Source organism: Bos taurus, chromosome 22 (genome assembly GCF_002263795.3).
Source record: "Bos taurus isolate L1 Dominette 01449 registration number 42190680 breed Hereford chromosome 22, ARS-UCD2.0, whole genome shotgun sequence".
Classification (NCBI taxonomy): Eukaryota; Metazoa; Chordata; class Mammalia; order Artiodactyla; family Bovidae; genus Bos; species Bos taurus.
This window is the reverse complement of record NC_037349.1, coordinates 50,770,577-50,796,447: the sequence shown is the minus strand read 5'-3', so window position 1 is coordinate 50,796,447 and position 25,871 is coordinate 50,770,577. Positions and strand designations below refer to the sequence as shown.

General features: G+C 47.1%; 1 protein-coding gene across 7 annotated transcripts in view; it reads right to left on the bottom strand.

Annotated features, from left to right (window-relative positions):
• USP4 (ubiquitin specific peptidase 4) overlaps nt 1-25,871 on the bottom strand; it is a 39,707-nt gene that overhangs the window by 5,996 nt on the left and 7,840 nt on the right. For 2 of the 7 annotated variants that reach the window (NM_001100319.1, XM_024982530.2), the window contains 12 exon segments: nt 1,049-1,276; nt 4,273-4,361; nt 5,049-5,240; nt 7,893-7,987; nt 8,867-8,950; nt 9,893-10,117; nt 11,286-11,444; nt 13,160-13,333; nt 14,457-14,574; nt 15,605-15,745; nt 25,069-25,130; nt 25,261-25,406. In NM_001100319.1, coding sequence (NP_001093789.1) covers nt 1,049-1,276; nt 4,273-4,361; nt 5,049-5,240; nt 7,893-7,987; nt 8,867-8,950; nt 9,893-10,117; nt 11,286-11,444; nt 13,160-13,333; nt 14,457-14,574; nt 15,605-15,745; nt 25,069-25,130; nt 25,261-25,406 — 1,713 coding nt within the window. 7 annotated transcript variants of the gene reach the window in all.

Below are 25,871 nucleotides of genomic sequence, written 5' to 3'. Positions count from 1 at the left end.
AGGCCATAGCATAGCAGGAGAGAAGGGAGATTTGATTCCTGGGTTGAGAAGACCCTCTGGAAAAGGGATAGGCTACCCACTCCAGTATTCTTGGGTTTCCCTAGTGGCTCAGCTGGTAAAGAATCTGCCTGCATTGTGGGAGACCTGGGTTCGATCCCTGCACTGGAAAGATTCCCTAGAGAAGGGAACGGCTACCTACTCCAGTATTCTGGCCAGGAAAATTCCATGGACTGTGTGGAGCTGGGACACGATTGAGCGACTTTCACTTCACACTAAACAGAAGAAGCTGCCCAGACACCATGGAGCTACAGAAAGACTGACAGACATAGAGATCCAAAGCGATCTCAATAAAGCTGTTTCAAAAACTCAGTATTTTTAAGTTTTTTGTTTTTTTTTTAAGGGAAGAAAGCAAGGTAGCTAGCTGGAGAACATGTAGCAAATCTCTTCTCTAATGAAGAAAGTTAAAGACACGAGATGCTTTTGCAGCTCCCTTCCTGACCCTGGGCGGGCACCTTCATCATCCACATGCACTTTCAACACACAACACACACTCCATGTGGATGTCCCTTCTTGTCTACAGATCAAATCAGGCTCCAGGTAACAGCCTGTGAAATCCATGCGCATCCTCTAGACGGGCCACATCTCTAGAGTATTCTCATGGAACAAAAGAAATCTGCATTTATTCTCCTATGTCCGGGGAAATGCTGCCACCTAAGGAGGGTCACGAGAAGTGTTATCACTGACAGCAAAGGTCCCGAAGGGTGGTGGGACTGAAGGGACAGCGTACTTCATTCTGAAGTCATCAAGGACTGAAGAGAAAAGCCTGACAAGAAGGCCGAGGAAGCGGCGGCAGGAAGGGCTAGAGCCAGGTTCCGTTTCTGAAATGGTCTTTGGGGAGCTGCCAGCCAAGGATCACTCAAGTGTCTGTCCCCGGAGTCACATGATGACACTACAGAAGCCCAATGTGGTGAGTGCTGAGTACAAAGGACTTTCCAGTAGACCCTAAGTCCCCCAAAGCCGAGTTTGCAAAGTCAGAGAAGGTGCTTACAGTTGAGTTTCAGTAGTTTCCCATCAGTGGCAAGGGAATTTATGTCAGCTGTGCCATAGGAGTTCACGAGGCTGAAGGTAAAAAGCCTTCTGGGGCAAGGCCGGCCTTTGTTCTTCTTTTGGGTGGCCTCACCGTGGTCACTTCCCGGCTCATCGTCCCCACTGCCCTCCGTTTCTGAGAGCTGCTCTCTGCCTTCTTCCTGATGCTCCATTTCTTCTTCATCTTCACCTAGCACACAAATGAGAAAGAAAAAAAAACAGTGTACGGAACATGCCACTGTTTCAATGCTGAAATTTGTACTTCATGCCTAAGTGTGGTGCTTCCTTCCAGGTTCTGTCCTGTGCATGGGAAACTATATACACTTCTCTGCATTCACAAGGCACTTAAATTCACGCGTGACCCTCTTCACAACCTGGTCAGCAGGCAAGAGGGCACTGCTATTCCACGAGGAGGACGCAGGGGCCCAGAGAGGTTCAAGGAATCAGGCAAAGGCACAAACCTGAGTCAGCAATCCTGCCAGTCCTAAATTTGGGCCTCTTAACACTTGGTTACTTTACTGGGCTTCACCTGACACAGTCTGACTCTTCAACTTGATCATTAGGCCAACAGAGAGAAAAGGACCAAATATTTCTTTTTTTTGGCCACACAGCATGTGGGATATTAGTTCCCTGACCAGGGACCGAATCTTCGCCCTGTGAAGTGGAAGCACAGAGTCTTAACCACTGGACCACTAAGGAAATCACCAAAAGACCAAAATTAAACACATACTCAATACTCAGGAAGACAGGCTGGTAAGAAACAATTTAAATGCAAATTTTTAAACATGATAACACAAATATTAAGTGAAAATCTTCAGTTCCTCCACAAGGAACCTGCTGACTCTCTCAGCAAGTATTTCCTGAATGTCCTCCAGGTGCAGCTGCCATGACAGGTCCCAGTAACAGGGCATACAGGATCCTCCCCTCCTTTTTTCTCTTTATTCCTTTGGATTGCCAAGTTTCAGGAGTTTTAAGAAGGGGAATTCCCTGGTGCTTCAGTGGTTAGGACCCAGTGTTTTCACTGCTGTGGATCAGGGCTGAATTCCTCAGCAGGGAAGTAAGATCCTGTAAGCCAAGTGGCACTGCACAGCTCTCCCCCACGAAAAACGAGAGAGAGAGAATTAAAAAAAGAGAGAGAGAGACAGAGCTTTAAGAGGCACTGTACAGACATACACTGATGAGTATTTTTCCCAGAAAACTGGCTGGTACATATGGCTGCAATAAAAAGATCCATGATCATATTTTTTGCTGTTGGGCAGCCAAAGGGGAAAGCTTAAGGTATCAGGTATGTCATTTCAGCAAAGATGGGGACAACTCCAAAAGGTGATGTAAAAGTAACAGGGGAAGAAAAGATTCAAAATAAGAAGTTTATATAGTCAGGGAAATAGCAGTAGAAATGGAAACTGATGAAAAGAGGTCAGATGTATATTGTCCATAAAAATTCACTTTCAAGGACAGTGTGTCTTGGGAGTGTTCATGAGGAAGGAAAAGTCGGGCCCAGGATAATGCAGCACAGTTCCCTGCCAGGCCCCAGGAACAGCAGAGCCATGGATGAGGGTGTGACATGGGTCCCCATGAACAGTGCTCTCAAACAGCCAGTGTGCACGAGACTGCCAGTCCCAGCTCTCACAGAGGTTCCTTCCCTAACCAGCTCACTTCACTCCTGGAGCAGTGGCACTGCGCCGTTTACACCCAGCCCTGCCAGGGACTCAGACTCAGCAGGACAGCCACCATGGACCTAACAAGCAGCCATGACAGTAAAGAAGTGAGAATTATTTCAACATTAAACAAGAGTTTGAAGCCTACGCACCAAGACTCACTGCTGGGATTTGAAAGAAGGCAGTAATTCTTCCTAATTAGGAGAATGACAGATGGAATGTCTAAGAAACTAGGCTAAGTGTGTAACAACAGCAAATACTTACATGGTGCTATTATTAACTGAGCATCTAGCATGTGCCAGATACTCTAACCACACTACCTCATTAAATTGTAACTTCAACTCTGTGAAGCTGTTGTCATCATCCCATTTTGCAGATGGATAAACCAAGATTCAAAGGTATGATACAGTGACTTCTTGAAGTCCACCTCCACACCTCAAGCTGGGAGTCACAGTGCCACAACTTCCAGAGCACCAAGAACCTACAAGTCACCGCAGGTCTGCTAAGAGAATACCACTATCCTCAAACATCTCTGCTTGTGGGACTTCTACACAAAATATGCTCCTGTTCGTCCCTAGTGGGATGAGAACATGATATTCTGGGCAAGAATAGGAGTATGATTATAATAGACACATAAATCACTAGGACGATTTGGAACATCCTGCCAGGACCAAGTCTATGGTTGTTACTTTTTTAATGTCAATTTCTCACTTTTCGAGACCCTTCATGTCATGCAGAAATGTGGGCATTTGCAACTGAGAATTTATATATTCAGCTCTTTGCGAAGCATAGGAATTGGAGGACATTTCCAGTTTTATAGGAATAAAGCCACCAAATCAGTCACCTAGGCCGCCCAAAGCAGGATGACAGCCACAATGCAGGTCAGACACAGTTTACTGTTCAGACGAGCTTGTGAGCACAAAGCCACAGGAGGACGGCAGCGAGGGCTCTGGGTTTCCTACAGTATGGTTACCCTACTGCTAATCCAGCTTTGGCTCTTCACTCTCACAGCAGGAGCTGTCCAGAGCTGGCCACCACCCGTAGCTTCCTGGGTAGAAAGAAACACCCAAGAGAGCCTGTCTCTGCCTTCTGACAGGCTGGGAGGACGCCTGGGGCAGCGGCTGCAGCACGGTGATGGGGAAGGGCCAGATAACAGCTCTGCAGACAGAGCCGGGCTGTGGAGGCAGCCGAGTGTGTATTCAGCAATCCCAACAGAGCAGAGGCAGATCCTGGCTCTGCTTCAGGACCATGGGCAAGTCACTTGGTCCTATTAATGCTTATTGTCTCCCTGAGGTGAGACCCAGCCTTCACGTCTAAATTCCATGAGGCGTCCAAGGCAGACAATGGGCTCTGCCAGAGCAAAATGGTGCAGACACGGCTGTCAGGTCTGCTCTCTGGACTCAGCCCCCAGCACCCCCTTCCCCCTGCCTGCTCAGAGCCTCCCTCTCCCAAGTGTACAACACCTTTAGAAGAGGGAGGCCAGGAGGGGTTTGACTAGTCACAGCCCCACACCGAGGCACGCGCTCACCTGCACAGCCGCTCCTGGAGCCATTGCAGGCTCCCAGCTCCAAGGGCGAGCTGCCTGACTCATCAGGCAAAGGCTGTTTTATGTATCGGCTGGGAAGAAGAAAGAAATCGTTAGTTGCAACCGTTCACTATTTTTCTCCTCTCCTCAGCTAGAAGTTGTTCCTATATATTTGGGCATTATATATTCCTATATATTATATATTCAACTATTCACAAAGCAATTTATGTAAATAAAAGGGCCTTAAAAATCATGGTATGGCTTAACACTTCAAGAAACTGAGAGGAATCCAAGAGATAAGATGCCTAACTACCAGGTCACTGAAGACTCTCAGAAAGTCTGTTCCTAACCTTTGATGACTGTTACATGGCACCCTCATGTAAAAAAAAAAAAAATTCCCAGTAATGTTAACGATCAGCTTCAGAATGATAGAGTACTTCGGAAACTGTACTCAAAAAAAAAAAAAAAAAAAACAAAACTGTACTCAAATATAAAATACCATCAAAGCACCAGACTTCCTCAGGCAGGTGACTGAGAAGTGTGAAGACATGACTCCAGGGACCAGAGGAGCCTGAGGTGCTCAGTGTCACGTGCTTCAGGTATGCCCGTGGACTGTCCCAGAAGCACCTGCCCCTGCCCTCCCAAGGGTCACCACGATGGTATTTCTGAGAGAAGGGAGCACAGCAGGGCCACACTGGCACTCTGCAGGGGGCAGTCGCTGCGACTACTGGACATCTCTTGATGTTAGAGAACCAGCAAATGGCATTCCCCCCACCAACCTGATGCGCTCACAAACCGCCTGGTACAAAGACTCGAGGGTGAGCTTGTGCTTGGGGACAGAAACCAGCAGTGGCTGCCCGTACAGCACTGCCCCGGTAGAAGTGCTCGACGGCCTAGATTTCCTCTCCCTGAAGTACACGGGAAGCGTGACACACTCAGAGCCATCCGGGGAGGTGCTGCAGACTTCGTACCTGTGTCAATCACACGAGAGAGCACTTTTAATGGCAGGCTCCGGTGAGCGATGGAGATCCGCACTTCAGCTACATGGCGGCCAGGACTAGGGCTACTAGAACAGAGCGTTCTTCAGTACAGAACGTGAATAAGGCATTTCCAAGAGGATGCTAGAGGCTGGGTCAGGAATTTCAAGAGGGTCACTGTCAACACGTGAACCTATACCACCGAGGCCCTGGGGCTAACGTGATCCTCCTTCCCACAGCCATGGCCTTAAAGTCTGTGCTCCTTCAACTGGGACTCAACACAGACTGAAGCTGGCATCCAGACCATCACCTCAGACACAAAGGCACATGGGGGGCCCAGCCACCAAGTTCATCTTCCGTGACCCACCAAGGAGCTCAACTTTTAGAAAAGGCATTCTTAGTGCGCTGCCCTTTGATCAAACCAAATACTGTACAGGACGTATACCTAGAATGGAAAGCCAAAGACTCTTCATTTCCAATGAGAAAGCAAATTTATAAATCCGTTGGCCATCTTTGTTCAAAAACACTCAAGTAAAAGACTCAGATTTAATTTTTTCAAAAATCAAGATAACCAATGAAACTACTAAAAGACAAACCAATGATTTTGAAAAATGTGTCTTACTTAGCGAATACATGGGAGATTTATAGATGTTTTATCCTGGAACAGATGTTACCAAAATTGCTGGCAACCGACTGTAGTCTTTCCCTCTTCCTATAGGGGGAGACACAAACTTACTGATTCAATTCTCGAAAACTAAACACACACACATACAACCCTCCCCAGATGCCTGACAAACAGTCCTGACTGCAATATGTGCAGGAGTTCAAAGAAAAACTCACGAAGACGGCTAAGATGTGCTCTAAGGTAAGAACCCTAGGGTCCAGCATAAGGGCAAGAACGAAGCCTTGAACCGGGAGGCTGGCTCGGGATCCAGTCCACCTTGCCTCTCGCTGGCTGCGGGGACCAGGCCAAGCGCCTAAACCTCTGTTTATTCAGGGACAATGGGATCTATCATCTACCGTACAGTGTGGAGGTAGTAACTAAGAAACTCAGTCTCACAGTACCTCACATGCTCATGAAGTATTAAGTGCTCCAACTGTGTTTTCGTAAGACCATTATCAACTTATCATAACAATTTGCTTTCATAATGACTGGCCCTCAAGCCCTTGGAAAAATCCTCTGTGGGTGGTTCGCCAATCTTTCCACAAGGTGATGCCCCAGTTCTTCTCAGTTTAGCTATGTTCGAACATTAGTCTCTGGAGTTGAGGGAGACTGTGTTGAGGACTTGGGGTCAGAAGTGGACAGTCCCAGCTCTGTGGCCCCTCCATCTGTGAAGTACGGGAAGGTGGCTGGGAGTAGGGCAGCAGCCTGTGCTCCTGTGTGAACGGAATTAAGAATCTTGGGTGTGGTTAAGAACGCTTCCTTTTAGAGTGACCAGAAGTTACAGGCCCCAGAAACATAAAGGGAAGGAAATGCCTCCCTTGTGGACTGTATTCCTCAACCCAAACCAAAAACCAAAACGAGAACCAAACCCTGAAAACCTCTCTCAGCAGAGACAAATTTCTGAGTGAGAGGGACTGAGGAATATGCAATGCGGGTGTGGTCCCCATGCAAACTGCTCTGACAAGCGGCTGCTGGGGGGTGCAGGCAAGCTTCCGCTCCACCCCACCCCACCCGGAAGAGGGATGGACACACAGTCACACACACACAGTCACACACACACACACACACACACACACACACACAGTCACACTGAGGGATGGACACACAGTCACACACACACAGTCACACACACAGACACAGACACAGACACACAGACACACAGACACACAGACACACACACACACACACACACACAGTCACACTGAGCAGCCCTGAGGCAAGAGGACTTGGAAGGGGCTGAGGAGATGGGCTGCAGTTGGAGTGCACTGTCCCCAAAGGGATGAGAAAATTCCATCTGCTGCTGCTGCTGCTAAGTCACTTCAGTCGTGTCCGACTCTGTGCAACCCCACAGATGGCAGCCCACCAGGCTCCCCTGTCCCTGGGATTCTCCAGGCAAGAACACTGGGGTGGGTTGCCATTTTCTTCTCCGAAGCATGAAAGTGAAAAGTGAAAGTGACGTCGCTCAGTCCTCCGACTCTCAGCGGGCTCCTCCATCCATGGGATTTTCCAGGCAAGAGTACTGGAATGGGGTGCCATTGCCTTCTCTGACTTAAATCGACTTTCCCTGTTATTCTGAGATGGCACCAGTGTGAGGACCCACTACCTATGGCTTGGAGAAAGAAAAACCCCCTTCCTGTACTGTGTCCCTTCTCCTGTCTTCCCATGACCCCTCACAAAGCTGTGACTCTTCTTGAGAAAAGCATTTCTGACAGCAGTATCATCTGCAGGACCACTGAACAGGCTTTCTTAACAAGGAGCAACTGCTGACAACAGCCTTGCCCACGCCGAGAAAAGGTATCTGGAATGCCTAGCTCTGAGTGCCTGTAGGCACTTAGCACTGGTGGCTGCCCACAATTCCCTGAATGTCCATCTCATGCGCTCAGGGGTCAAGGCAAATCCACCAGCTGCCAGATCTTCACCAACTAGGCAAAGCCTCTGGAATTTTTCCACTGACCCCACAGCAGAAACCCCTAAGTACTCACACAAAAATGTCATCCCGAGGCATGATGTGGTTTAAACCTTCATCCATTTGGAAAATCTTGTGGAACCGGTGATTATACACATCTGTGACCACCATCTAAGAATCAACAGGAATAGCGTACTTAATACTCAGGTGCAGATGAAAAAAAAATGTGCTGCAGGGGTGCTGCTTCCAGAGAGATTACAATGTGGCCAGGCCCAGAGCTCAGGCGTCAAGGGCTAATGGAGAGCAGCAAGGCTGTCACCAGCAGAGAACATGCCGGTAACACCTGTCCCAAGGTTTATGACAGGATCTGCCCTCCAGTGGTGGGAGTGGTGGGAAGAGGCTGCGGACCAGAGACCAGTCGTCATCCAGATCGATCTGGGGTGTTCCCTGGGGCTGGAGGTCCCCAAGCCATCCTCACATACAGAGGAAAAGAGCAAACCCCAACCACCAAGACCTACAACTTGACACCAGCAGGAGGTGCAAGGGGAGTGGGGAGAAGGGCATTGACCAGGGCTGGGACAGGGGAGGGGCTGGGGGGTCTCCAGGAGGAGGGGTCCTCATGCATGGAGAGGTCTTCACTTTTCCCACCTCCACGTGGGGCCAGGCTCAGCAGAAGGGCCAGCATGAGCAACTGTTTTAAAATAAAGATTTCCTTTGGGACAGGAAAGAAGGTGAAGCTTCTCACAATACAGATGAGGTCAAGGTCAGGTAAGAAAGGGAGGGGAGGTGACAGCAGAGTCCCACTCCTGGCCCTCTGACCACAGCCAGGTGTCCTCCATGATGGAAAGACTGTTCCAAAGGCCAGAAGGGACAGTCTCAGCCACACTGAGCACAGTGAACAGGGACCAGGATGTCAGAGGCATCCAGATACAATCACATGTGCTGGCCATAAGAACCAGCCCCAAAAAGTGACTAAAAGTTTGAAAACTAACTCCAAAGGACTATGAAATGCCCCCAATAGGCAGAGAGCCACAAAACACCCCGCCTTACGTTTTCTGCAGCAATGCCAGACAGCTTGGAGAGAGCCTCACACAGGTCGGACACGGCCCCCATCAGTGGCACAACCACACGGTACTGCAGAGGAGAGAGAGGAGGGGTGACGAGGGTGCTCTGGAGAAGAGCGGGGAGATGAGCTGGGAGGAGCAGGCACCATGGAGGGTGGAGGTGCCCGTGGTGAGGACAGGGCCAGATGAGCTGCCAGCAGAGCGAACGTGGAAGTCTTTGGCCTCAATGTCTGTCTCTCTATTCAGGCAGCACCACGTAGAAGCTGGGCCATCTCTTTCTCTGCTACACATGGCTTCGTTTTTTTAACTTTTTGGAGATGGTCACTACTTCCTTTTAAAAAAATGTTAAAATTCTACAAATTGCCAACCAGTCTTTGTCATCTTTCTTTAGACAGAAGAAAATAAAACTAGAAGCAGCATGCAGTGAGCCACCAGCTGGGCTGAACACCTTTCCATCTAGCCTTTTGCTCTGGCCAGGCTCTCCCAGTTGATTCAGGGGTGAACATGACCAAGGAAAGTACTGTTTCTAGTTCCTTAACGTTCAGATTTAAGTATTTTGTAGTAGATCAGCCAGGTTCCTTTAGACGAATGAAGCATGGGGGAAAAGGTGACAGCAGAGCCCAGAGGACCTCCACAATACACATTAAAAAAAAATTCTTCATTCATTGGGCTGTCCCGGGCCTTAGTTGTGGCACACAGACTCTACTTGTGGTACATGAGCTCAGTGGCCCTGTGGTATCTGAGATCACAGTTTCCCAACCAGGGATTGAACCTGGGAACCACACACTGGAAGGCGGACTCTGGATCACCACCCAGAAGTCCCCATGATGTGCTGGAATGCCACGGGATTACACAGAGGTCTGATGGAGGACACAGGCACACGCTCAAGGCAAGCACCAAGGGATTTCAGAGGCAGCTGATGGAGCTCCTGTCGTAACAGATGGAAGCAGCCCCACTCTGGGTCTGCAGACCTCTCACAACAAGGCATACGTGAGGGTGCCGACTCTCTTACCTGGGTAGGCCTGCAGCGAGGGTCGGCAGGAACTAGGAAGATCTCCATAACTCGGTCTTTCTTCAAGGGCAATGGGAGAGTTAGATAGCAAAATGGGTCAAAGGTCACAGAAACCTTAGCACATTCTGGGCAAACCAATGTAGATTTGAAGAGGCCATGGAACGTGTCCACAATCACAGAATCATTCCTCAACCTATGATTCTCCCAGGCTTCCTTTGCCACCACCTGGAAGAAAGGAAAGCGGATAAATAAAACATTCTCAACATCTCCCAGTTCTTAACCTCTGCACCCGGAATGATTCACAGCAAAATCTGAGATGGACTGTGAGGCAGTCTGTGTAGCCAAGTACTGGGTCCAGGCCAGTGAGGGCCAAGACTGCTCTTAGCACACCAGACTCACTGCACATGCCAGCCCAGTCCCACATGTAACAAAGTGCGAGCACAGGTTCTGGGACAGAGACGAACTGACAGCACTGTGGACACGTGGGCCTGCCGGGGGGGACTGTCTCCTAAAGCTCCCAATAATTCAAAGGCCCTTCAGGGACTTCCCTGGCGTCCTGGAGTTCAGACTTGGCCTTCCAAAGCAGGTGAGTGTGGGTTCAGTCCCTGGTCAGGGAGCTAAGATGCCACATGCCTCTTGGACAAAAAAATAGAAAAACCAAAAACAGAAGCAACAAGTTCAATAAGAATTTTTAAAAAATGGTTCACATTAAAAAATACCACTTGAATTTAAAATTTAAAAAAAGCTGCTTCATGAGCTAGCTCATGGTTTTTCCTTTAAGATGTGAATTCTACTTTGAAGTATTCACATTGAAGGGACTTCCCTGGTGGCCCAGTGGTTAAGACTCTACATTTCCACTGCAGGGGTGCTCCAGCCTTGAGCCCTGGTTGGGGAACTAAGATCCCACAGGCTACACAGTGCAGCCAAACATTAAATAAGTAAGTTAATTAAATAAAAATTTAAAGCATTCATATTGATCACACCAATGTGATAGGATAACTTAAATACTAAATTCCCTCTTTAGAGATCCGAAAATCAAGGCCAAAAAAAAAAAAAAGTGCCCTAAATAATATTATTAACAAAATACTTTTAACAATCATAGTTGGATTTTAATGAGAGGAGTAATAATCCCAAAGGCCCACACTACAGGCACTTTTTTCAGGGGCTTCCCTGGTGGCTCTGATGGTCTGGTATACCAACAAGGAGCATCAGAGGTAACCAGAGTTAGCCCCTTTGTAATCTGCAACACATTTCTCTATGAGACTGCATGTCCATGTCACCAATAACAGTGAGAGAAAACCAGAGCCCCGCCACCAATACTCTGAGACCAGAAGAAGGCCCCTGGAGGTGGCTTCTGTGGAATATTTTTGTCCAAAAGTCTCTAGTATCATACCGCATCTGGCCGCCCATTGGCATCCTTCAGCTCTAGGTAGGGTTTTTTCTTCACACGGTTCAGATCTTCATGCAAGCCATCTAGAAGAAAGGCTAAAAGCTCCTGAGAGTCTTGTTGTTGGTAGCCAGAAAACTGAGGGGCAAAACGTCCCACCTGAGTCTACAATAAAAGCAACCATATTAGAAGGTTTTCAGTTATAAAGAACCAGGGAAGTCAGATGGGAAACTGTCATCAGAAATAACTTTGCAGTCATCTAGGACCAGAAGGAAGAAGACCCTTGGTCCAGTAGTCCCATTAACTTCACAAGGGCCTAAAGGCAGGTAGTTCTCACTGGAAAGAAGAGGGCTAAGATCTGAAATTCAGGATGACTACAGATTGGGAACCTGAACCACCACCTTACAAGTAGAGTAAACACTGACTCCCTAACTACATCTCCATGAATCTTTCTCCAACTTCCTCCTTTGGTTCAGTCTCCCTAAGAACTTCACAAATGGTACCTGCATCAGCCAAAGGAATCCTCCTGTACGTAAGAGCCCTCCTAAGGGATAGAGAGCTTGGGATGGACATATACACACTGCTATATTTATAATGGAAAACAAACAAGGATGTACTGTATAGCACATGTACCATGTTCCATGTTAAGTGGCAGCCTGGATAGGAGGGGAGCTTGGGGCAGAATGGATGCATGTATAGGTATGGCTGAGTCCCTTTGCTGTCCACCTGAAACTATTACAACATTGTTAACTGGCTATACGCCAATACAAAATAAAAAGTTTAATTTAAAAAGAGAGAGAGAGAGAGCCCTCCTGGCCATAAATGTCTGCCCTGTACTGTTCTACGTCACTGATCCTCAGAATGCAGTGCCCAACCAGTGGCATCAGCAATACCTGAGCACTTGACAGAAATGCACGTTCTCAGGCCCCAGCCCAGACCTATGGAAACAGAAACTCTGGGAATAGTCATTTACACGTGTTGCCCAGGGATTAATGTGACCAAGAGGATGGAAAGAATCTGTTTTCAATTTTAATAAACAATATAAGGTTTTAATTTTCTCCTTGAGCTTAGGTGCTATTTTTTTCCCTCTGTGAATCAGATGCTTCATTAAGTCTCCTTGAACCAAATAGGATTCCCAGATTTCACCACATGGAGGCAAGCCACTTCTCCCTCGGCAGGAACATTTAGAGCAAAGGAAGAAGGAGCTGTTTCAAGTGCCCACTGCAGTTCACCCACCTCCCCATCTCCCTAACTGATGGATCCAAGTGAGAACTGCCCCTCACACCACCTTCCCAGACTGTCAACCGAATTCCTGACTTAAGGGGCTAAACTGAAGCCACAGTTGGTGTAAGTTCCAGTCTCAGAGAATCTGGAAGAACATCTCAGGTAATACTGGATATTAGGTTGAATTTTTATGGTCTGGTTTAGGGTACCAGCCATTTAAAGTGGCTCAGCTAGTAAAGAATCTGCCTGCAATGTGGGAGACCTGGGTTCAATTCCTGGGTTGGGAAGATCCCCTGGAGAAGGGAGCAGTTACCCACTCCAGTATTCTGGCCTGGAGAATTCCATGGACTGTACAGACCATGCGGTCGCAAAGAGTTAGACACTACCGAGCGACTTTCACTTTCACTTTTTTCACGGTAGAATACGGCATTCTGAGCAAGCAGCTTACAATACAAATGGCATCTGAAGAACCCTCATCCCAGAGGTGAGGGTTAAGTCACTTAAGTACGTGCTAAACGACTGAACAGAAAAGAAGGATCTGACCATGCAGTCTCAGAGCCCATCTTAATGCCGAAGTGCAAGTAAGGGAATACTTCATTACAACATTAAATCACTCTCCCCAAAATAGGAAAAAGGAAAGACATATATCAACCCACCTTGAACATTCGAGGTGCCACGTGAGCATCCCTGCCAGACCACATCTGCTTAATGAGCTCTGCGTAGGCCTCTGCAATTTCCCCTTTCATTCCCAGGGGGTTGTCCCTGTTGATTTCGGCTTCGTATTCATCTTTGAGAAAGTAGTCAGTCAACGGTGCTGTGTTGCTTAAGCACTGAAAGAGAAATGATCACAGCTCACACGCCTTCTGGAAAGCACACAGACACACAGGAAAAACCCAGTTCTAAATGAGCAGTGAAGGTCACTCCCTTCAGATTCTCTGGAGGGCTCACAACAGGAAGGCACAATCTCTCAAAGGCCAAGGCTGGTGGCCACATAGTGATGAACCTTCCAGGAACACTGTCTTGAGACAAGCTCACCACCTAAGAACTGTCTCTGAGACAAGCTGAGAGCAGAGGCCGTTGATCCCAAGTGCCTGATCACGCACTTCACTTTACTCCTTCACTCTGTCAGTATATTTACAGACACTGCTTAATTTTTCAGGTGTTTAAAGCAGTCTGGTTTTCCTAGCACAAACCCCTCCCGCTTGTTATGTGTTACTTTTACTTAGACCTTACTGATTTTGATTTGCTAAAATGTTATCTACATTACCATATCTCACAAGTATAGCAGCAAGTAATCTGTATTCTTTCCCTATAATATACTGTAACCGTAAGGAGAATTACTTTCAAGTGAAGTCTATGAGTCTGAGCAAATTAACAAACTGAGGGTCATCTTTAGGGACCCCCAAACTTGCAATGGTGTCAGAAATGAAGGCAGTTATTAGGGACTGTGCCCTCTTAACTTTGTAGCTGGGCTCTAACTCCAGCCCATGACCCCAACAGTCCCATTACACAGTAAGCACCCAATAAATATTTGGTGGATGAATAAATGAGGTTTCAACCGGCATGAGCTGAGATAGCTCACTGGTGAAGATGGTCAGCCTCAGGCAAGAATACAGTGGCATGGTACCAGCTGCTCAGAGATCTCATCCCATTAGAAACCAACCAGGCATGTATTTCAGTACTTTTTGAGATCATTCTCTAAGGGTCAACAAAACTCAAAATATTTTCACTATAAAACCAAACCAAACTGAGAAGACATTTTGAAGCCAGGAACACTGATGAGGCCATTCTGTACCACCCAGTGGCTATGCACTGGCAGATTCCTGAAGTACTAACCATGGGTCATTAGGGACCCTGGAGAGGATCCTCCCAACACCGCAGAGGCCACTCCCACCCCAGCCTCAAGTACTGTGGAGACCCGGTGTTAACTGAGATGGCAGCTCTCCCCCTTACCTGCAAAGCGGAGTTCATGAAGCAGGTGTTCCCCAGGTTTCCAAGTCCGCAGAGCCCAGGTTGGACGTGAGTCAATGGGGACTCCTGACAATTATACGAAGCAGAGAAGCCAGATCCACTGGAAAACACAACCCACACCAGCAATCAAGTGAGTGCTGCTCACATGCCCTCAAGATGCCTCTTGGGGCTTCACCTGGGCCTCTAGAATTCTCACTTGATAATGACCCCATGATATAAATTCTCTTTACTCCCCTCCCCAGCCCTCCAGCTCCCCCAACCCCCACCTTGACCTGACATGCTGCTGCTGCTGCTGCTGCTAAGTCGCTTCAGTCGTGTCCGACTCTGTGCAACCCCATAGACGGCAGCCCACCAGGCTCCGCTGTCCCTGGGATTCTCCAGGCAAGAACACTGGAGTGGGTTGCCATGACCTGACATAATAGGTGGTAAGCACATCCTTAAGGGGAAGAGATGCCGTTTGAATCCTCTGCTCTCTAGCTTTATTATGGAGAAAGAAATGGCAACCCACTCCAGTATTCTTGCTTTGGAAATCCCATGGACAGAGGCGCTTAGTGGGCTACAGTCCACGGGGTTGCAAAGGCTTCAGCAAATGCTAATTCTATATCCCTCCAGAGGGCTAACTGCCAGGTGATTTTGGGGAAGAGCACTGTGGTTACCAAGATGGAAGCCTGCGCCTGCCAACACCCACCCGGCCACGCTTGGTCTTGGCAGTGCCTGAGTATACGTGCACTCTCTCTCTCGCCTCACCTTCCTCTACCACTCTATCTGCACTCTACGGCAGGTGCTCTGACACACCAGGAAAAAGGATCACAGCCACACTGAGGAGAAGCAGGCAGTCCATGCCCCACCCCCCCAGCAGCTGACAGTCACCCTGATAACCATTCTGCCAGAAGGCCAGCCCATCCCTTCACAGACAAACGCAGTGATGGGAAAACATCAGCTGGTAGGAAGACAAGAAACGTACACCAGAACTAGGAAGCACTCTTTACTGGGGGGATGAAATGGAACGAGAAGCCACGTGCAGCGGGTTCTCATGGGGAACCTGAGTCCTGCATGTGCTCAGGGCAGCAGCAGAGGAGCTGGGAGGGAGGGCCCGGGAGAGGAAGGAAAGTGAAAGGACCTGCTCTTACCCCCTGCTGACACCGGAGCTGTGCATCCCCGAGGTGTTAGTGCTATCACCATTTGCAATGGGAGAGGCAGACACTGAGGAATAGGGACTTGCTGATGATTTTGGAGAGGTAGTAAAATTTCTGCTAGGCGCAGTGCTTGATCTGGGAGAGAGAAGCAGAAACAATGCTACTGACTTTGTGCACAGAAGCAAGTCCTCTTTAAGGCTTGCTTGAGAAGAAGGTGTCTTCTCAAGAAACACATGTTCTCCACATTCAGTTATTTAAAATTAATTGCAAATAGCCCGTTTTCATGCTACTTCAAGGTAAATTTTTATTGACGTGAGAGTAAAGAAATTAATTGGTCTTCCTGTCTCATTCATCCACATGGTCATACACTGAATCTTTCAGTGAGATAAACCACAAGGCTGACCTTCAGGGCATCCTGGTTTGATTGATAAATCATCAGCTTCCCTGAATTATAAGAGTTGCCAGTGAAAGAGAAAGAAAAATGGTGATAAGAGATGAATTATCTCAAAACGCTAGACCTAAATTAAACAGATGGCTGTAAGTACACCAGAACACGAAAATGGCAATTTAGTGTCACTGTGCTATTCCAGGCAACTGCTTTTGTTTCCTGAAATTTACCAAAGAGAAAAACCTCTCTGTATCAAACTTCTGTTTCAGTATTTTTCAGAGTGTCTTATTTTAGATTTATTCATAATTTTGGACTAATTAACTCAAGGACTAATTGCCCCAAATCTTAAATTGACAACAATTTTATCAAGTTTTCTACCAAAATCCACATAAGACAGGTAGAAGGAAATGAGTTATCTGCAATGTTTCAAATACGTAGTACAATGATGATTTTCCTTCCAGATTGGGAGTTATTTTTAGAATAGAGAAAATAATTAAGCTGGGTTGTCCCTGCAGAGTGCCCAGCCTCATTGGATCTGATGTCAACCAGGGCTCCCTGTGAGAAGAAAGTGGGGTGTAGCAATAAAGATGAGCGATCCTGTACCCACACTGCAGGCAGATGTCAGGGACTATTGAGGGGCCTCAATGGGTGTCAGGAACTGAGTTCTGCTTCACACTCTGAAGTTACAGCAAGGGAAAGGGAAAGAGGGCTCCCCAGGCTCTCAACCACCCACAGAAATGCACCTTCGCTAATCCTGAAGAACATTTGCTTCACTGAGCCTCATCTTCATGCTGCAGAGAAGTCCAAGAACTATGGCAGCTCCTTAAGTGAGGCCTGGCAGAGCCAAGGGACACACTCTTATGGCACACAGGGGACTTCAACAAACATCTAAGGCCTGTCCCAGGTGCTGCCAGAATGCCCAACCTCCTATGCAGACAAGTCGCTACCCAAGGCTGGGCTCATACAGCAGATTCTGTTAACTCAGGTCTACAGATACTATAAGACAGTGAAATTCAATTTCTGACATACAAACCTCAAGGCACATGGCTTAATACTCCCTTTTTTAGTCATCGTTCACTGGTAACTTATTTTATTCTCTGAACTTAAGAGGGCAAAAATCCATATAAGGCCATTACACGTATTCAGCATCTGTCAACTTCTTAAACAGACAACCCTTCTGGTTGAAATGAAAGAAAATGAAAAAAATTTTATTTGACATTCATATACAATGTTTCAGAAAATAGTGCCAGTAGTTTTCAGAGTAAACTCAGTCAAAAAGAAACCCAGGGACTTCCCTGGTGGTCTGGTGGTTAAGAATCTGCCTTCCACTTCAGGGGATGCGGGTTCAATACCTGATCAAGGAACTAAAATCCCACATGCCTTGTGGTCACACGCCACAATGAACGATGACCCAGCTGAGATCCAACACAGCCATAGGTAAATAAAAAAAAAAAAAAAAGAAAGAAACCTAATGATGACTATCTAAGGATATGTTTTATATGCCTGAAAACTTACATAATACAAAGTGCTCTTTGTTGTTTTTTAAACTCTACCTTCGAAAGACAAATCAAAAAGTAAGACCTCTGTACACAATGCCTTGACCTGTACCTGGGAAATGCTTGGGCGCTTGTCACTTGTCAGGCAACTTGCGAGCACACCCGAGGGCACTGCGAGCTGGGAAGCAGGCAATGGTAGGAAGGAGCTGACATGGGGCAAGACCTCACTACCAACTGTGACCGAGTCTCATGCCACGAACATTCTGAAAACAGAGGCTACGTCTCCAAATAATGGTCCCCCTGCTCCCAAAAGATACTCTGGCCAAGCCTCTGGTCTCCTGGCACCTTTCTCCTGAGGCATCTCCTGATCCCAGGCACGCCAGGTCGTTACCATCACACGGAAGCAAGCACCGACCAACGGCTCTGTAACACTCACGCCTGCCCTCCTTGCTCCGTCGCGCTCTGCCTGCCTCTCAGACGCTCTCCAGGCTGAATGCTATGCGGAGGAGTCCACTCTTTAAGTCTACCCTCTGAACCCAGAGCCCAGCATCTGGCATTATCCTTAAGACAACAACCAACTAGTAGCCACAATCCTCACCGCCTTCACAACATGCTAGGCTGTGATCTTCCCCACACACACCAACACTGTTAACAAGAGCTAGAAGGAGATGATGGAAAATAAATAAATAAATAAAGGGGACGGTGGTACAGAGCTAACTGTTAACAAGAGCTAGAAGGAGATGATGGAAAATAAATAAATAAATAAAGGGGACGGTGGTACAGAGCTAACTAGGCCTTATAGATATCAGGCAAGTAAAGTTAGAATTAAGAAAGAGACAAAAACATTGCGACCGGATCTACAGAAAACCTTGGCAGAACAGAGAGGTTGGAGTAATCCACAGAAAAGGGAAAAAAAATAATTGCAGATGCTCACAATTAATCAGGTGGCTTTAACTGGTGAAAAAAAAGCTGAATGGAAACAATTTCATTATGCTTTCCTCTTGCCAGGATACATGGAAAATTGATTTTATGAGTGGGTTGTTTTTTTAAAAGAAAAACAGTGATTAAGCCAATCACTGACATTCCCTGGATGATATATTGACTTGACATACTTTTCACATTCCCTCAATTTCATCCTACATCTTCTCTGACAGACAACACGTTACTGAACATTATTTTTTAAAAAAATTCGATTTGTCTTTTGAATAAGCTGAACGCATCTACAGGTATTCTAATTACCGTTATAGCTGGACCTAATTCAGTCTATGTTTTTTAATTACCATACTTTGCCGTTGTTTTTTCCCCTCATTCTTGCCTTCCATCTCAATTTCCCTTTTAGATGACAGTTTCCTAGCTGCATCCTATGGTGCTGTGATTTAGAAGAGGAAATACATGCTTTGGTTTGGTGCAAGGTTCTTGGTACACAGCTTCTGAAATTGTTGCAATGTCTCAAGTGGTAAGAGGAATGGGAACATCTTTCGTTACATTTTGGTCTTCTATCTTTGGCTCCTGAAATTGCTCCAAAGTGATAAAGGTGAAAAGTGTCTGTTGTTCCTCCGGACACAGATCTTTCACCCACATCTCAATTCATGCATATGACTTTTGGAAAGTTCCAAAGGATTGGTGGGGGTGGGGGGCGGCTTGCTGCTGGCCAGGGGAATCAACCTTGTGATGAGAAGGTTGGCTCTTTTGCCCTTACCCCCCCACACCCACCTCTGGAGAGGGGAGAGGGGCTGGGGATTGAGTTCTGCCACCAATGGCCAAGCAGTTGAATCAATTCTGCCTGCTTACTGAAGCATCCACAAAAACCCCTGAAGTATGAGTTTTGCTGAGCCTCCAGGCTGGTGAACACACGGAGGTGCTAAAAGGGTGACTGCCTGGAGAAGGCACACAAGCACCTCACTCTTCTCCTGCATCCTGGCTATCCATATCTACCACTTCACTGTTCCAGAGTTATACATTTCCATAATAAAGTGGTCAAATAGCAAGCTACCTGAGTTCTGTAAACTGTTATAGCAAAGTATCAAGCCCGAGAAGAGGGTTGTGGGAACTTCTGATTTACAGCCAGTGGGTCATCAGAAGCACAGGTTAACACCCTGGCTTTGGGAGTGGCATCTGTAGGGGAGGCAACCTGGTGGGACTGAGCCCTGAGCCTGTGGGGTCTGATGCCATCTCCAGATGAACAGCTGCAGAACTGAGTTAAATTGCAGGACACTCAGCTGGTTTCAGAGAATTGATTAGCATGAGGGAAAACCCTCACATACTGGGTGGCTAGAAGTACTAGTAGAATAAAGTTGTTGTTTTGGTTTTTTTCACCTCCCAATAGCTATTCTTCCATTCTTCTTTAGTTTCTAAATTCCGAGTTTTAGCTAGACCCCTTGCAACTGCTGAAAGGCATTTCCCAGCCTCCTTTGAAGCCAAGTGTGGTCACAGAATTTGCCAGAGAGGTATAAAGGGCCATCTTCTATGTGATTTCTGAGAAATATCCTTACAAGGGAGGGGCACGCCCTTTCTCCTAATTCCTCCTCAGCTACCTGAATGCACATGTGATCGGTTCAACTACAGCGGTCACCCTGGACCCTGAGGTGACCACCTTGGGAGCTGAGCCCACACAAAGCAGTCACATGGCAGAGCAGCCGGGTTTCTAACAGCAGCAGTACTGCACTGTCCTCCTCAGAGATTCTTTTTGGAAAGATGTGTGTGTACCCTACTTAACAGACTAATTTTCAGGTCTTTCTTCACTGCTAGCAAACCTTTCCTAATCAATACAACATGTTAAATAAAAGACATAAATTCTACTTTTGTACTTCTGGTAGTTATTCCATTAACTTATTAGGATCTGTTAACTATTTTTCTCTTTCCCCATCAATTACTTCAACTTACTAACTACATTTCCATCTCTCTTTACTGCCTCCTCTCCTCACCTGTCTTCCATGTCAGGATTATTCGGTATTTACTTCTGGATTGTTATTGATGCAGGCTTTCTTAAACCTTTCTTCTTAACTATTACTAAACTTTTTATTGAAGTGTTACATACAGAAATATATAAATCATGAGAGTACAAAAGTGAAGACTTTCTTGGGAATTCCCTGGTGGTCCAGTGGTGAGGACTTGGTGTTTTCACTGCTGAGGCCCGGTCTGATTCCTGGTTGGGGAATGAAAATCCCACAAGCCATCAGTATGGCCAAAAAAAACCCCTCAAAAGACATTCTTATCAAATGATGGCAAGAATGTTAATTACTCAGTCATGTCCAACTCTTTGCAACCCCATGGACTGTACAGCCTGCCAGGCTCCTCTGTCCATGGAATTCTCCAGGCAAGCATACTGGAGCCGGTAGCAATGACCTCCTCCAGGGGATCTTCCTGACCCAGGGACTGAACCCGAGTCTCCTGCACTGCAGGCAGATTCTTTACTGTCTGAGCCACCAGGGAAGCCATGCACCTATATAATCACTACTGCACTCTCCCCCAGACCAAGAAGCAGGACAGCACTACCTCCCACGTGTCCTCCTCACGCTCCCTGCAGTCACAATTCTTTCCAAAGCTAACCTCCATGGTGACCTTGAGACGCACAGATCGGTTGTGCCTGTTCTTAAGCTTAGTATCAGGGACTCATACAGTAGGCCATGTTTTGGGTCTGGCCTCTCTCATTCAACATCACTGATGAGCCTCAAGGCTGTCATGGCCGGAGAGAATTCTGTCACATGCACACACCACAATTCATTCTATTTTGGGTGGCTATTTGGGTTAGCTCCAGTTTGTGACTATGACGAGCTGTGCTGTCATGAACATCTTTGAACGTATCTTTAAGTGAATGTGAGATGTATTTCTGTTGGTTGTAAGCCTAGGAGAGGCTCGCTGGGCTGTAGATGCACACAATTACTCATTTAGTGCTTGCTGCTAAATCTTCTAAGCTTGCTATACCACTTTATACACCCCACCAGCAGGGTCCAACACCTCAAGCACACTTGCTACTGCCCGCCGTTTTCACTTAGCCACGCTGGGGATGTGCAGAGGTGCCGCATCATGGCTTGAATTCACCATTTCTGGATGCTTGCCAAGGCTGAACGCCTCTCCGCATGCTCACGAGCCACAGGGATAACTTCTTTCTTCAAGTCACTGTTACAGGTTTTCTTGTCCCTTTTTCTAAAAGGGGTGTCTGACTTTTTCTCACTGACCTAAAGGGGTTTCTCTGAAATTCTAGGTATAAACAATCTGTCAGACATACGCACTGCAAATACCTGTCTCACTCTGCGGCTTGCCTTTTTACTCCACCATGAACAGTTCTTAATTTAAATCATCCAACTCGATTTCCTCCTCTACAGTTTGTGGTGCTGTGTCTTGTTTAAGCAATCTTTGTTTCTCCCGAAGTCCTTGCTTTCCAGTCAAGAGCACACTTTACTAGCTGCACGCCAGTAGATCTGTATGCTGGATTTTACTGCCTGCTCCCTACCGCCACTTCTCCCAAGAGGTTTCCAAGAGGACCTCTGTGTAGAAAACCTTCCAAGGTCATCTTCAGCCAGAGAAAAAATTTACTTTATCCTCACATTTAGATAATAGTGTAGTAGCTTGTAAATTCTAGTTTTAAAGTTATCCTACTTAAACATGAGTTTGAGCAAGCTCCAGGAGATGGTGAAGGACGGGGAAGCCTGTCGTGCTGCAGTCCATGGGGTCACAGTCATACGTGACAGCGACTGAATGACAACAACTTTGATACTGAAAAAGTATTCCTTAGGTCCACAGATGCCACTGGGAAATTTGATATCAATCTGCTTCTCACTCATGACTTTCTCTTTCAAACAGATTTGACATTTTTGCTACATCTCTGTTGTTACATTTCAATCGAACCTGTCTTGGTGTGGGCTTTCTTTTATCTGTCCTGTTTAGCACTCTTTACATTGAAGATGTTTCCTCTTTCGTGATTATGAAAAACTCATGGCCGCTCTTTCTAACGTTTTCTTTCCCTTGCCCATCATTTCCTCTCTGCTCCTGAAATTCCTATTATCTGGACATGGGCAGTTCTACTCCCAGCCTCCATAGTATGCTTTTTTTTTTAATTTACGTTTGATTCATTTACAATGTAGTGCCAGCATTTTTCTATTATCTTCTACCTCCTTATCCCCTAGAATTCTTCAACCTGAGCTTTCGACTTCTACCTTCAGTCTTCAGCTACATTCCTTCTGCAACTCAACCCCGCCCTGAATTCTTTGTTCCCATGTTACTTCTCTCCTTGTTTCTGTTTCATATACCCATTTCCTCTTTTTCATGAGGATTTTCAGCATTGACTGCGTTCTCCTAAGCAGCTGGGGCTGTGAATTCTGCTCCAACTAGCACCGCCTGTCAATCTATCACTTTCCTTCTATTCTGACTCTGGTTGTCAGCTTCACACTGTGGCTCCCTGTCAGCCTTTGGCCAGGTGAGATCCACCCGTTCTCACTTACCACAGCCCTCCAAGGGGCTCCCAGAGGCAGAGGTGGAATCCAGCATCCCACACGGCTCACCTCAGTCCTGTCACTCCTCTGAGCCCAGCCACAATGAACTCCTGCTGCTCTTCAACCAGGCCCACTCGGCCCCAGGTCTCTGCAGCTGCTGTCACCTCGGCCTCACAAAACTGTCTGCTCAGGAAGCACCCACGCCCTGCTGTTTCCCTTGCCTCCTTCATGACCCTGTTCAAATGGCACCTCAGCGGGGCCTCATTATCATCCCGTTTATGCCCAAAGCCTTAGCACTTGCTCATTTATCTTCCTTGATTTTTTTCCCAGAGTACTTGTAAATCTACAAACATGTGTCTTTCTTATTTTCTGCTCCTTGAGGACAGAAATTTTGTTCCCTTTATTGCTGCATCCCCGGCACCTAGAACAGTGCCTGGCACTACTGGGGGAGCAGTAAGGTGAGCTATGCCTTAGGAATTCTGCTCTGAGCTCATTCAGGACTGGACACCCTCTACCAGGAGACTCTAACGTTAGGGGTGTCTCAGTGAGGCAGTGCTCTTTTCCAAAAGTGGTTTCCCTTCCCTGGAACCTCTTAGGTCTGAGGCTCTGGAAGGAGTAGGGAGACACAACAGGAGGAAGAGAAAAAGACCCAGTAACTGCCAACAGTCTGCCTTGGCCCATACACTTGGGCTCTTTCACTCCAAGCTGTCAGCCCTACCTCAGAGACTAGAATCCAAGTACCTTCTGTCTCCTAAGGAGGTTGTCTCAGTTTTTATGTTATTTTCTCTTAGTTCTGTGGCATTTCCAGTTCCAAGAAGGGAGTGAGAAGGCTGCTGGGCTACTGTTACCTGTTTCTTAGGCTGCTGTCACAAATCACCACAAACTTAGTAGCTTAAACAACACAAGTTTATTATCTTATGGTTTTGGAGGTCCGAAGGTCAAAATGATTGTCACCGAGCTAACTCAAGGTATGGGCAGAGCTATGTTCCCTGGTGAAGGCTCTAGGGACTTCCAGAGGCTGCCCAGCTTCCCTGGCTCACGGCCAGTCGACTCTGTCTCACATTTCATTGCTCTGACTCTGCTTCCACCTTCACATCTGACTCTTCTCTGTCTCCTTCTTCTGTTTATAAGGACCTTGTGATTATGCTGGGCCTACCCAGATAATCCAGGATCATCTCCCATCTCAAGATCCTTAATCACATCTGCAAAGTCCCTCCTGCCAGGAACCTAACACATTCATAGGTTCTGGGGATTAGGACATGGACTTTGTCAGGTGGGGGAGGAACACAATCACTATTCTGCATGACACAGCTATTCCGTCATCTTTTCAGGAATTGGGGATCAGAGTTTCTTACACTGAAGTCCATGGCTAAGCTTTAGCGGGGGGTCTATAAAACCCTTGAGATTGTTGGCAAAATGCTGCCTCTTCCTGTGTTTCTCAAGAGAGAGCTCACAGCTTTTGTAAATTTCATAGAAGAGCTATGAGCCCATTACCACAAAACACTCACTGTCCAAAATCTGACTAAGACAGCAAAGACCAACATCCTCCCAATAACTACTGGAATACAGACACGATTCCCCAATCTTACAATGTATGAAAAATCCACCACTCCTTTCTGTCCCCTTCTCAGAACATGCATTAACTCCACACCACACAAGAACGTCTCCTGAAGACAGGGGTGCCTGGAGTCCCAGTTTAGTACTAGAGTAATTCCCCCAGGAAGTGACAAGGGCAACTATCAGAAACACTCCCTGGGGTAAAGAGTGGGATGGAATGGAACTATTACCTTTAAGTAGTTAAGACCCTATGTCTGAGCCCTCTCTTCCTCCATCAAAGCCCCTGCCTATAGGTGGAAAAAATAAATGCCCTTGACAGAAACAAAGCCACATCTTGGCAGGGCAGCATCCCCAGATCCCGGCCCCTCCTCTTCCCCATCTCCTCCTCAAAAGCAGAGGCTCAGTGCCTGGCTGACAAGTCTGACAGCTTTCCCTGGGATGGCTGCCCAGCATGCTGGTTACCAAAGGCCAGGATTACAGACTTTGGATACAAAAGCAAATGTTTTCCATCTGGTTTAAATGTTTTTCTTTGGCGTCTCTCTTATACCCGTGTGCCCGGCCACAAGAGAGAACAAGTTCACTTACTTTGATTGCTGGGTCTGCCTTGGCCATGTGCCATCTTCATTTTGGGGCTCAATTACTAGCACCTGAGTGAAAGAGGAAACCATATTAGGAACGTGCAAACCATCTCACTTGCTGACATGCTCAGGACCAAAAAGGTATCTGTCCACACATCCTGGTGGAGCTGTCTGAGGGGGCACGCCTGGGCCCTCCTACCTGACCCTGGTACAGCCCGGCATCCTGCACAGTGTTGTCCAGCTTGCTCAGCTGCTCGTAGGTGTTGCTCATGTATTTGTTCCACAGCCGTGTCTCACGCTCTGCAGGGATGTTGAAGAGCTTCCTCATCTCCTTCTCGATGGTTGCTGGGGACAGGGAGACACATCGGGCTTTCTCCCGGTGCAAGGACAACAGCCGCCACAGCAAGCTGAGGCTCATCTTCCGTCCTTTTGGACGGTCATGGGATGCTCAGGATCAAAAGATCTGACTGACCTCAGCCCCTTGGTGACTCCTAAGGCCAAACATCTTGCATGGGGCATCTTTTATACTCAAATACCCAAAGACAGCCCCTAGGCTTCTCATTATTCGATGATGTGGGTCCCCGTTTACAACACAAAAGCAACATGGTATAGTTAGAAAACTAACCTCTGGAACTAAGACAGATTTGGTTTCAAATACTAGGTCTGCCATTTTCTCACTGAGATTTCTTCACCTTTATTACCATACCATACGTTAAGTAAGCAGAGAACATGTGTAGTGCTTCTTACAATATGATTGCCAGGCTTAGCTGTCCACAAGAGAGCCCTGGAAAGCAGGCGCCCAGGTCAGGA